The 13,601-nt window shown below is 47.0% G+C and overlaps 1 protein-coding gene across 1 annotated transcript in view; it reads left to right on the top strand.

Moving 5' to 3' along the window:
- The window catches only part of ZBTB7B (zinc finger and BTB domain containing 7B), an 83,753-nt gene that overhangs the window by 49,577 nt on the left and 20,575 nt on the right, over positions 1-13,601 (top strand). Inside the window, exon 2 of the mRNA XM_073669097.1 lies at positions 12,038-13,098. Coding sequence (XP_073525198.1) covers positions 12,044-13,098 — 1,055 coding nt within the window. The 5' untranslated portion in view covers positions 12,038-12,043. The remainder of the gene's footprint in view (positions 1-12,037; positions 13,099-13,601) is intronic.

Below are 13,601 nucleotides of genomic sequence, written 5' to 3'. Positions count from 1 at the left end.
TATACCCGGTGTAGTGAGCGAATTCTGGTTATTACACTGTGTATACACGGTGTAGTGAGAGGATTCTGGTTATTACGCTGTGTATACCCGGTGTAGTGAGAGAATTCTGGTTATTACGTTGTGTATACCCGGTGTAGTGAGAGGATTCTGGTTATTACGCTGTACTTACCCGGTATAGTGAGAGAATTCTGGTTATTACGCGGTGTATACCCGGTGTAGTGAGAGGATTCTGGTTATTACGCTGTGTATACCCGGTGTAGTGAGAGGATTCTGGTTATTACGTTGTGTATACCCGGTGTAGTGAGAGGATTCTGGTTATTACACTGTGTATAGCCGGTGTAGTGAGAGAATTCTGGTTATTACGCAGTGTATACCCGGTGTAGTGAGAGAATTCTGGTTATTACGCTGTGTATACCCGGTGTAGTGAGAGAATTCTGGTTATTACGCTGTGTATACCCGGTGTAGTGAGAGGATTCTGGTTATTACGTTGTGTATACCCGATGTAGTGAGAGGATTCTGGTTATTACACTGTGTATATCCGGTGTAGTGAGAGGATTCTGGTTATTACGTTGTGTATACCCGGTGTAGTGAGAGAATTCTGGTTATTACGCGGTATATACCCGGTGTAGTGAGAGAATTCTGGTTATTATGCGGTGTATACCCGGTGTAGTGAGAGAATTCTGGTTTTTATGTGGTATATTCCCGCTGTAGTGAGAGGATTCTGGTTATTACACTGTGTATACCCGGTGTAGTGAGAGGATTCTGGTTATTATGCGGTGTATACCCGGTGTAGTGAGAGAATTCTGGTTATTACGCGGTGTATACCCGGTGTAGTGAGAGGATTCTGGTTATTACGCGGTGTATATCCGGTGTAGTGAGAGAATTCTGGTTATTATTCTGTGTATACCCGGTGTAGTGAGAGGATTCTTGTTATTACACTGTGTATACCCGGTATAGTGAGAGAATTCTGGTTATTACGCTGTGTATACCCGGTATAGTGAGAGAATTCTGGTTATTACGTTGTGTATACCCGGTGTAGTGAGAGAATTCTGGTTATTACGCTGTGTATACCCGATGTAGTGAGAGGATTCTGGTTATTACGTTGTGTATACCCAGTGTAGTGAGAGAATTCTGGTTATTACGCGGTGTATACCCGGTGAAGTGAGAGGATTCTGGTTATTACACTGTGTATACCCGGTGTAGTGAGAGGATTCTGGTTATTACACTGTGTATACCCGGTGTAGTGAGAGAATTCTGGTTATTACACTGTATATACCCGGTGTAGTGAGAGGATTTTGGTTATTACGCGGTGTATACCCGGTGTAGTGAGAGAATTCTGGTTATTACGCGGTGTATACCCGGTGTAGTGAGAGAATTCTGGTTATTACGCCGTGTATGCCCGGTGTAGTGAGAGGATTCTGGTTATTACGCTGTGTATACCCGGTGTAGTGAGAGAATTCTGGTTATTATGCCGTGTATGCCCGGTGTAGTGAGAGGATTTTTGTTATTACACTGTATATACCCGGTGTAGTGAGAGGATTCTGGTTATTACGCTGTGTATACCCGGTGTAGTGAGAGGATTCTGGTTATTACACTGTGTATATACCCGGTGTAGTGAGAGGATTCTGGTTATTACGCTGTGTATACCCGGTGTAGTGAGAGGATTCTGGTTATTACGCGTGTATACCCGGTGTAGTGAGAGAATTCTGGTTATTACGCTGTGTATACCCGGTGTAGTGAGAGGATTCTGGTTATTACGCTGTGTATACCCGGTGTAGTGAGAGGATTCTGGTTATTACGCGGTATATACCCAGTGTAGTGAGAGGATTCTGGTTATTATGCGGTGTATACCCGATGTAGTGAGAGGATTCTGGTTATTACGCTGTGTATACCCGGTGTAGTGAGAGAATTCTGGTTATTACGCAGTGTATACCCGGTGTAGTAAGAGGATTCTGGTTATTACGCTGTGTACACCCGGTGTAGTGAGAGGATTCTGGTTATTACGCAGTGTATACCCGGTGTAGTGAGAGAATTCTGGTTATTACACTGTGTATATTCCCGGTGTAGTGAGAGAATTCTGGTTATTACACTGTGTATTCCCGGTGTAGTAAGAGGATTCTGGTTATTACGCAGTGTATACCCGGTGTAGTGAGAGAATTCTGGTTATTACGTTGTGTGTACCCGGTGTAGTGAGAGAATTCTGGTTATTACACTGTACTTACCCGGTATAGTGAGAGAATTCTGGTTATTACGCTGTGTATTCCCGCTGTAGTGAGAGGATTCTGGTTATTACACTGTGTATAGCCGGTGTAGTGAGAGAATTCTGGTTATTACGCAGTGTATACCCGGTGTAGTGTGAGAATTCTGGTTATTATGCGGTGTATACCCGGTGTAGTGAGAGAATTCTGGTTATTACGCTGTGTATTCCCGCTGTAGTGAGAGGATTCTGGTTATTACACTGTGTATAGCCGGTGTAGTGAGAAGATTCTTGTTTTTATGCGGTATATTCCCGCTGTAGTGAGAGGATTCTGGTTATTACACTGTGTATACCCGGTGTAGTGAGAGGATTCTGGTTATTACGCGGTGTATTCCCGGTGTAGTGTGAGAATTCTGGTTATTATTCTGTGTATACCCGGTGTAGTGAGAGGATTCTTGTTTTTATGCGGTATATTCCCGCTGTAGTGAGAGGATTCTGGTTATTACACTGTGTATACCCGGTGTAGTGAGAGGATTCTGGTTATTACGCGGTGTATTCCCGGTATAGTGAGAGAATTATGGTTATTACGCGGTGTATACCCGGTGTAGTGAGAGAATTCTGGTTATTATTCTGTGTATACCCGGTGTAGTGAGAGGATTCTTTTTATTACACTGTGTATACCCGGTATAGTGAGAGAATTCTGGTTATTACACCGTGTATACCCGGTGTAGTGAGAGAATTCTGGTTATTACGCTGTGTGTACCCGGTGTAGTGAGAGGATTCTGGTTATTACGTTGTGTATACCCAGTGTAGTGAGAGAATTCTGGTTATTACGTTGTGTATACCCGGTGTAGTGAGAGGATTCTGGTTATTACACTGTATATACCCGGTGTAGTGAGAGGATTCTGGTTATTACGCGGTGTATACCCGGTGTAGTGAGAGAATTCTGGTTATTACGTTGTGTATACCCGCTGTAGTGAGAGAATTCTGGTTATTACACTGTGTATACCCGGTGTAGTGAGAGGATTCTGGTTATTACGCTGTGTATACCCGGTGTAGTGAGAGAATTCTGGTTATTACGTTGTGTATACCCGGTGTAGTGAGAGAATTCTGGTTATTACGCTGTGTATACCCGGTGTAGTGAGAGAATTCTGGTTATTACGTTGTGTATACCCGGTGTAGTGAGAGAATTCTGGTTATTACGCTGTGTATACCCGGTGTAGTGAGAGAATTCTGGTTATTACGTTGTGTATACCCGGTGTAGTGAGAGAATTCAGGTTATTGTGCAGTGTATACCCGGTGTAGTGAGAGAATTCTGGTTATTACGTTGTGTATACCCGGTGTAGTGAGAGAATTCTGGTTATTACGTTGTGTATACCCGGTGTAGTGAGAGAATTCTGGTTATTACGCTGTGTATACCCGGTGTAGTGAGAGAATTCTGGTTATTGCCTGGACATGTGCCGGTGTAGTGAGAGGATTCTGGTTATTACACTGTGTATACCCGGTGTAGTGAGAGGATTCTGGTTATTACGCTGTGTATACCCGGTGTAGTGAGAGGATTCTGGTTATTACGCTGTGTATATCCGGTGTAGTGAGACAATTCTGGTTATTACGCTGTGTATACCCGGTGTAGTGAGAGAATTCTGGTTATTACGCGGTGTATACCCGTTGTAGTGAGAGAATTCTGGTTATTACGTTGTGTATACCCGGTGTAGTGAGAGGATTCTGGTTATTACGCGGTGTATACCCGGTGTAGTGAGAGAATTCTGGTTATTGTGCAGTGTATACCCGGTGTAGTGAGAGAATTCTGGTTATTACGTTGTGTATTCCCGGTGTAGTGAGAGAATTCTGGTTATTACGCTGTGTATACCCGGTGTAGTGAGAGAATTCTGGTTATTACGCTGTGTATACCCGGTGTAGTGAGAGAATTCTGGTTATTACGTTGTGTATACCCGGTGTAGTGAGAGAATTCTGGTTATTACGCTGTGTATACCCGGTGTAGTGAGAGAATTCTGGTTATTACGTTGTGTATACCCGGTGTAGTGAGAGAATTCTGGTTATTACGTTGTGTATACCCGGTGTAGTGAGAGAATTCTGGTTATTACACTGTGTATACCCGGTGTAGTGAGAGGATTCTGGTTATTACGCTGTGTATACCCGGTGTAGTGAGAGGATTCTGGTTATTACGTTGTGTATACCCGGTGTAGTGAGAGGATTCTGGTTATTACGCGGTGTATATCCGGTGTAGTGAGAGGATTCTGGTTATTACACTGTGTATATCCGGTGTAGTGAGAGAATTCTGGTTATTACGCGGTGTATACCCGGTGTAGTGAGAGGATTCTGGTTATTACGCTGTGTATACCCGGTGTAGTGAGAGGATTCTGGTTATTACGCTGTGTATACCCGGTGTAGTGAGAGGATTCTGGTTATTACGTTGTGTATACCCGGTGTAGTGAGAGAATTCTGGTTATTACGCAGTGTATACCCGGTGTAGTGAGAGAATTCTGGTTATTACGCTGTGTACACCCGGTGTAGTGAGAGAATTCTGGTTATTACGCGGTGTATACCCGGTGTAGTGAGAGGATTCTGGTTATTACACTGTGTATACCCGGTGTAGTGAGACGATTCTGGTTATTACACTGTGTATACCCGGTGTAGTGAGAGGATTCTGGTTATTACGTTGTGTATACCCGGTGTAGTGAGAGGATTCTGGTTATTACGTTGTGTATACCCGGTGTAGTGAGAGGATTCTGGTTATTACGTTGTGTATACCCGGTGTAGTGAGACGATTCTGGTTATTACACTGTGTATACCCGGTGTAGTGAGAGGATTCTGGTTATTACGCGGTGTATACCCGGTGTAGTGAGAGGATTCTGGTTATTACGCGGTGTATACCCGGTGTAGTGAGAGGATTCTGGTTATTACGCGGTGTATACCCGGTATAGTGAGAGAATTCTGGTTATTACGCTGTGTACACCCGGTGTAGTGAGAGAATTCTGGTTATTACGCGGTGTATACCCGGTGTAGTGAGAGGATTCTGGTTATTACACTGTGTATACCCGGTGTAGTGAGACGATTCTGGTTATTACACTGTGTATACCCGGTGTAGTGAGAGGATTCTGGTTATTACGTTGTGTATACCCGGTGTAGTGAGAGGATTCTGGTTATTACGCGGTATATACCCGGTGTAGTGAGAGGATTCTGGTTATTACACTGTGTATACCCGGTGTAGTGAGAGAATTCTGGTTATTACGTTGTGTATACCCGGTATAGTGAGAGAATTCTGGTTATTACGCGGTGTATACCCGGTGTAGTGAGAGGATTCTGGTTATTACACTGTGTATACCCGGTGTAGTGAGAGGATTCTGGTTATTACGCGGTATATACCCGGTGTAGTGAGAGGATTCTGGTTATTACGCGGTGTATACCCGGTGTAGTGAGAGGATTCTGGTTATTACGCGGTGTATACCCGGTATAGTGAGAGAATTCTGGTTATTACGCTGTGTACACCCGGTGTAGTGAGAGAATTCTGGTTATTACGCGGTGTATACCCGGTGTAGTGAGAGGATTCTGGTTATTACACTGTGTATACCCGGTGTAGTGAGAGGATTCTGGTTATTACACTGTGTATACCCGGTGTAGTGAGAGGATTCTGGTTATTACGTTGTGTATACCCGGTGTAGTGAGAGGATTCTGGTTATTACGCGGTATATACCCGGTGTAGTGAGAGGATTCTGGTTATTACACTGTGTATACCCGGTGTAGTGAGAGAATTCTGGTTATTACGCTGTGTATACCCGGTGTAGTGAGAGAATTCTGGTTATTACGCTGTGTATACCCGGTGTAGTGAGAGAATTCTGGTTATTACACTGTGTATACCCGGTGTAGTGAGAGAATTCTGGTTATTACGTTGTGTATACCCGGTGTAGTGAGACGATTCTGGTTATTACACTGTGTATACCCGGTGTAGTGAGAGGATTCTGGTTATTACGCGGTGTATACCCGGTGTAGTGAGAGAATTCTGGTTATTACACTGTGTATACCCGGTGTAGTGAGAGAATTCTGGTTATTACGTTGTGTATACCCGGTGTAGTGAGACGATTCTGGTTATTACACTGTGTATACCCGGTGTAGTGAGAGGATTCTGGTTATTGCGCTGTGTATACCCGGTGTAGTGAGAGGATTCTGGTTATTACGTTGTGTATACCCGGTGTAGTGAGAGAATTCTGGTTATTACGTTGTGTATACCCGGTGTAGTGAGAGGATTCTGGTTATTACACTGTGTATACCCGGTGTAGTGAGAGAATTCTGGTTATTACGCTGTGTACACCCGGTGTAGTGAGAGAATTCTGGTTATTACGCGGTATATACCCGGTGTAGTGAGAGGATTCTGGTTATTACGCGGTATATACCCGGTGTAGTGAGAGGATTCTGGTTATTACACTGTGTATACCCGGTGTAGTGAGAGGATTCTAGTTATTACACTGTGTATACCCGGTGTAGTGAGAGGAATCTGGTTATTACGCGGTGTATACCCGGTGTAGTGAGAGAATTCTGGTTATTACGCTGTGTATACCCGGTGTAGTGAGAGAATTCTGGTTATTACGCTGTGTATACCCGGTGTAGTGAGAGAATTCTGGTTATTACGCTGTGTATACCCGGTGTAGTGAGAGGATTCTGGTTATTACGCTGTGTATACCCGGTGTAGTGAGAGAATTCTGGTTATTACACTGTGTATACCCGGTGTAGTGAGAGAATTCTGGTTATTACGTTGTGTATACCCGGTGTAGTGAGAGGATTCTGGTTATTACGCGGTGTATACCCGGTGTAGTGAGAGGATTCTGGTTATTGCCTGGACATGTGCCGGTGTGAGCAGGGGAACCTTGCGTGCTCTGCAGGATTTTAATCCATGACGGTGTAGTGTGTTACTAACAGTAATGTTTGAGACTGTGGTCCCAGCTCTCTTCAGGTCATTGACCAGGTCCTCCCGTGTAATTCTGCGGTGATTCCTGACCTTTCTCAGAATCATCCTTACCCCACGAGGCGAGATCTTGCATGGAGCCTCAGACTGAGAAAGATTGACCGTCATCTTGTGTTTCTTCCATTTTCTAATAATTGCGCCAACAGTTCTTGTCTTCTCATCAAGCTGTTGCCTGTTGTCCAGTAGCCCATCCCAGCCTTGTGCAGGTCTACAATTTTGTCTCTAGTGTCCTTGGACAGCTCTTTGGTTTTGGCCATGGTGGACAGGTTGGAGTGTGATTGATTGAGTGTGTGGACAGGTGTCTTTTATACAGGCAACGAGTTCAAACAAGTGCAATTAATACAGGTAATGAGTGCAGAGTAGGAGGACTTCTTAAAGAAAAACTAACAGAATTCTTGATGGTTGGTAGGTGATCAAATACTTATTTCATGCCATAAAATGCAAAATAATTATAGAAAAACCATACAATGTGATATCTGTATTTTATTTTTAGTTTTTGTCACAGTTAAAGTGTACCTACGCTAATAATTAAAGACCTCTTTATTCTTTGTAGGTGGGAAAACTTGCAAAATCGGCAATGTATCAAATACTTATTTTCCCCCCAGTATATAGCTCCAACTCCTCTCTCTCTCTCCCTCTCTCCCTCTCTCCCTCTCTCCCTCTCTCCCTCTCTCTCTCCCTCCCATGGATCAGCCTGGTTCCCCTCCCTCCCATGGGTCAGCCTGGTTCCCCTCCCTCCCATGGTTCCCCTCCCTCCCTCTGGTTATTGCCTGGACATGTGCCGGTGTAGTGAGAGGAATCTGGTTATTACGCTGTGTATACCCGGTGTAGTGAGAGGATTCTGGTTATTACGCTGTGTATACCTGGTGTAGTGAGAGGATTCTGGTTATTACGCGGTGTATACCTGGTGTAGTGAGAGGATTCTGGTTATTACGCGGTGTATACCCGGTGTAGTGAGAGGATTCTGGTTATTACGCGGTGTATACCCGGTGTAGTGAGAGGATTCTGGTTATTACGCTGTGTATACCCGGTGTAGTGAGAGAATTCTGGTTATTACACTGTGTATACCCGGTGTAGTGAGAGAATTCTGGTTATTACGCGGTATATACCCGGTGTAGTGAGAGAATTCTGGTTATTACGCTGTGTATATCCGGTGTAGTGAGAGAATTCTGGTTATTACGCTGTGTATATCCGGTGTAGTGAGAGGATTCTGGTTATTACGCTGTGTATACCCGGTGTAGTGAGAGAATTCTGGTTATTACACTGTGTATACCCGGTGTAGTGAGAGAATTCTGGTTATTACGTTGTGTATACCCGGTGTAGTGAGACGATTCTGGTTATTACACTGTGTATACCCGGTGTAGTGAGAGGATTCTGGTTATTACGCGGTGTATACCCGGTGTAGTGAGAGAATTCTGGTTATTACACTGTGTATACCCGGTGTAGTGAGAGAATTCTGGTTATTACGTTGTGTATACCCGGTGTAGTGAGACGATTCTGGTTATTACACTGTGTATACCCGGTGTAGTGAGAGAATTCTGGTTATTACGCTGTGTATACCCGGTGTAGTGAGAGGATTCTGGTTATTACGCTGTGTATACCCGGTGTAGTGAGAGAATTCTGGTTATTACGTTGTGTATACCCGGTGTAGTGAGAGGATTCTGGTTATTACACTGTGTATACCCGGTGTAGTGAGAGAATTCTGGTTATTACGTTGTGTATACCCGGTGTAGTGAGACGATTCTGGTTATTACACTGTGTATACCCGGTGTAGTAAGAGGATTCTGGTTATTACGCTGTGTATACCCGGTGTAGTGAGACGATTCTGGTTATTACGCGGTGTATACGCGGTGTATACCCGGTGTAGTGAGAGGATTCTGGTTATTACGCGGTGTATACCCGGTATAGTGAGAGAATTCTGGTTATTACGCTGTGTACACCCGGTGTAGTGAGAGGATTCTGGTTATTACACTGTGTATACCCGGTGTAGTGAGACGATTCTGGTTATTACACTGTGTATACCCGGTGTAGTGAGAGGATTCTGGTTATTACGCGGTATATACCCGGTGTAGTGAGAGGATTCTGGTTATTACGCGGTATATACCCGGTGTAGTGAGAGGATTCTGGTTATTACACTGTGTATACCCGGTGTAGTGAGAGGATTCTAGTTATTACACTGTGTATACCCGGTGTAGTGAGAGAATTCTGGTTATTACGCTGTATATACCCGGTGTAGTGAGAGGAATCTGGTTATTACGCGGTGTATACCCGGTGTAGTGAGAGAATTCTGGTTATTACGCTGTGTATACCCGGTGTAGTGAGAGAATTCTGGTTATTACGCAGTGTATACCCGGTGTAGTGAGAGAATTCTGGTTATTACGTTGTGTATACCCGGTGTAGTGAGAGAATTCTGGTTATTACGCGGTGTATACCCGGTGTAGTGAGAGGATTCTGGTTATTGCCTGGACATGTGCCGGTGTGAGCAGGGGAACCTTGCGTGCTCTGCAGGATTTTAATCCATGACGGTGTAGTGCGTTACTAACGGTAATGTGTGAGACTGTGGTCCCAGCTCTCTTCAGGTCATTGACCAGGTCCTCCCGTGTAATTCTGCGGTGATTCCTGACCTTTCTCAGAATCATCCTTACCCCACGAGGCGAGATCTTGCATGGAGCCCCAGACAGAGGAAGATTGACCGTCATCTTGTGTTTCTTCCATTTTCTAATAATTGCGCCAACAGTTCTTGTCTTCTCATCAAGCTGTTGCCTGTTGTCCAGTAGCCCATCCCAGCCTTGTGCAGGTCTACAATTTTGTCTCTAGTGTCCTTGGACAGCTCTTTGGTTTTGGCCATGGTGGACAGGTTGGAGTGTGATTGATTGAGTGTGTGGACAGGTGTCTTTTATACAGGCAACGAGTTCAAACAAGTGCAATTAATACAGGTAATGAGTGCAGAGTAGGAGGACTTCTTAAAGAAAAACTAACAGAATTCTTGATGGTTGGTAGGTGATCAAATACTTATTTCATGCCATAAAATGCAAAATAATTATAGAAAAACCATACAATGTGATATCTGTATTTTATTTTTAGTTTTTGTCACAGTTAAAGTGTACCTACGCTAATAATTAAAGACCTCTTTATTCTTTGTAGGTGGGAAAACTTGCAAAATCGGCAATGTATCAAATACTTATTTTCCCCCCAGTATATAGCTCCAACTCCTCTCTCTCTCTCCCTCTCTCCCTCTCTCCCTCTCTCCCTCTCTCCCTCTCTCCCTCTCTCTCTCCCTCCCATGGATCAGCCTGGTTCCCCTCCCTCCCATGGGTCAGCCTGGTTCCCCTCCCTCCCATGGTTCCCCTCCCTCCCTCTGGTTATTGCCTGGACATGTGCCGGTGTAGTGAGAGGAATCTGGTTATTACGCTGTGTATACCCGGTGTAGTGAGAGGATTCTGGTTATTACGCGGTGTATACCCGGTGTAGTGAGAGGATTCTGGTTATTACGCTGTGTATACCTGGTGTAGTGAGAGGATTCTGGTTATTACGCGGTGTATACCTGGTGTAGTGAGAGGATTCTGGTTATTACGCGGTGTATACCCGGTGTAGTGAGAGGATTCTGGTTATTACGCGGTGTATACCCGGTGTAGTGAGAGGATTCTGGTTATTACGCGGTATATACCCGGTGTAGTGAGAGAATTCTGGTTATTACGCTGTGTATACCCGGTGTAGTGAGAGAATTCTGGTTATTACGCTGTGTATACCCGGTGTAGTGAGAGAATTCTGGTTATTACGCGGTATATACCCGGTGTAGTGAGAGAATTCTGGTTATTACGCTGTGTATATCCGGTGTAGTGAGAGAATTCTGGTTATTACGCTGTGTATATCCGGTGTAGTGAGAGGATTCTGGTTATTACGCGGTGTATACCCGGTGTAGTGAGAGGATTCTGGTTATTACACTGTGTATACCCGGTGTAGTGAGAGGATTCAGCTCCAACTCCTCTCTCTCCCTCTCTCCCTCTCTCCCTCTCTCTCTCCCTCCCATGGATCAGCCTGGTTCCCCTCCCTCCCATGGGTCAGCCTGGTTCCCCTCCCTCCCATGGTTCCCCTCCCTCCCTCTGGTTATTGCCTGGACATGTGCCGGTGTAGTGAGAGGAATCTGGTTATTACGCTGTGTATACCCGGTGTAGTGAGAGGATGGGTCGGCCTGGTTCCCCTCCCTCCCATGGATCAGCCTGGTTCCCCTCCCTCCCATGGGTCAGCCTGGTTCCCCTCCCTCCCATGGGTCAGCCTGGTTCCCCTCCCTCCCATGGATCAGCCTGGTTCCCTCCCTCCCATGGATCAGCCTGGTTCCCCTCCCTCCCATTTATCAGCCTGGTTCCCCTCCCTCCCATGGGTCAGCCTGGTTCCCCTCCCTCCCATGGGTCAGCCTGGTTCCCCTCCCTCCCATGGGTCAGCCTGGTTCCCCTCCCTCCCATGGGTCAGCCTGGTTCCCCTCCCTCCCATGGATCAGCCTGGTTCCCCTCCCTCCCATGGATCAGCCTGGTTCCCCTCCCTCCCATGGATCAGCCTGGTTCCCCTCCCTCCCATGGATCAGCCTGGTTCCCCTCCCTCCCATGGATCAGCCTGGTTCCCCTCCCTCCCATGGATCAGCCTGGTTCCCTCCCTCCCATGGATCAGCCTGGTTCCCCTTCTCCCATGGATCAGCCTGGTTCCCCTTCTCCCATGGATCAGCCTGGTTCCCCTCCCTTACCCCCACATGTGATAATTATCTATCCATGGCAGTATTCAGTAATTGGTCTTGCTGCAGCTCTTGGCCTTGGGTGGGGCACTGTGTCCTCTGTCACTGACCACTGGTTTGTCTTCTTCGGCAGGTAGTGATGGCTAGCTCTGAAGACGAGCTCATCGGGATCCCGTTCCCAGAGCACAGCAGCGACCTCTTGAGCAGCCTGAATGAGCAGCGGCACCGCGGAGTATTGTGTGACATCACTATCAAGGCGCAGGGGCTGGAGTACCGCACCCACCGTGCCGTGCTGGCCGCCTGTAGCCACTACTTTCGTAAGCTCTTCACGGGGTCGCGGGGTTCTGGGAAAACTTCCCGGGACGTGTGCCAGCTGGATTTTTTGAAGCCGGACGCTCTGGGGGCTCTGCTGGACTTTGCCTACACAGCCACTCTCACAATCAGTAATTCTAACATGCGCGATGTGCTGCGCGCCGCGCGGCTCCTGGAGATTCCCTGCGTGGTGGACGCCTGCATGGAGATCCTGCGCTGTAATGGCAGCAGTTGGGAGGAAATGGGAGGAGATACTGAGGACCTGGAAGGCTTCATTCGTGCTCGCCAGTATCTAGATTACTATGGTGCCCAGGAGAATGGCGAGGATGCCACCCCACCTCCGGAGGCTGACAGCCCTCCTCCACTCGTCCATTCCATGCCACAGCCACAGAAGCCCGTGCAGCTGATCCCTCGAAAGCACCGGAGGAAATTCCTTCAGGTGAACCCCAGCCAGAGAATCCAGAACGGGGGACCCTACCTGGTGGAGGATGAGTCCATGGAGCGCTCAGATAGCCCAGCAGAGGCGCCATCACCCTCTGAATTGCCTCCGAGTGAAGGCAGCTATGGGCGTTTCACTCCTGACCACGGGATGGGCGGACACCACATCTTTGTACCCCCATCGCCACCTGAAGACCTCTTATCTGACGAGGAGCCCCCTGAAATGATGTATCCCACCCCACTGGACATAGACAACCCGGAGTCCCTGTCTGTGTCCCCAGATGGTGTTGACAAGCTCGTGAGGAAACGGCGCTCACAGATGCCCCAGGAGTGCCCCGTGTGCCACAAAATTATCCATGGTGCCGGGAAGCTGCCCCGCCACATGCGCACCCACACCGGAGAGAAGCCCTTCGTCTGTCAGGTCTGCGGTGTCAGATTTACAAGGTAAGCAGATGGTGGTCAGGCGCCAGCCGTGCCCAGCAGGGCCGGCTCTTACTGATGCCTCTAGGTGCCCCTGTATGTAGGGCTGTAGTGCAGCGCCACCTAGAGGCTGAATACCACAGATCTGCCCCTGTATGTAGTGCAGCGCCACCTAGAGGCTGAATACAGCAGATCTGCCCCCTGTATGTAGTGCAGCGCCACCTAGAGGCTGAATACCACAGATCTGCCCCTGTATGTAGTGCAGCGCCACCTAGAGGCTGAATACAGCAGATCTGCCCCCTGTATGTAGTAGTGTAGTGTAGTGCCCCCTAGAGGCTGAATACAGCAGATCTGCCCCTGTATGTAGTAGTGTAGTGTAGTGCCACCTAGAGGCTGAATACAGCAGATCTGCCCCCTGTATGTAGTAGTGTAGTGCCCCCTAGAGGCTGAATACAGCAGATCTGCCCCTGTATGTAGTAGTGTAGTGTAGTGCCACCTAGAGGCTGAATACAGCAGATCTGCCCCCT

Source organism: Phyllobates terribilis, unplaced genomic scaffold (genome assembly GCF_046119375.1).
Source record: "Phyllobates terribilis strain yellow unplaced genomic scaffold, ASM4611937v1 Scaffold_2288__1_contigs__length_146043, whole genome shotgun sequence".
In the NCBI taxonomy this organism is placed as follows: Eukaryota; Metazoa; Chordata; class Amphibia; order Anura; family Dendrobatidae; genus Phyllobates; species Phyllobates terribilis.
The sequence above is the reverse complement of the archived record's forward strand: the minus strand, read 5'-3'. Positions and strand labels throughout refer to the sequence as shown.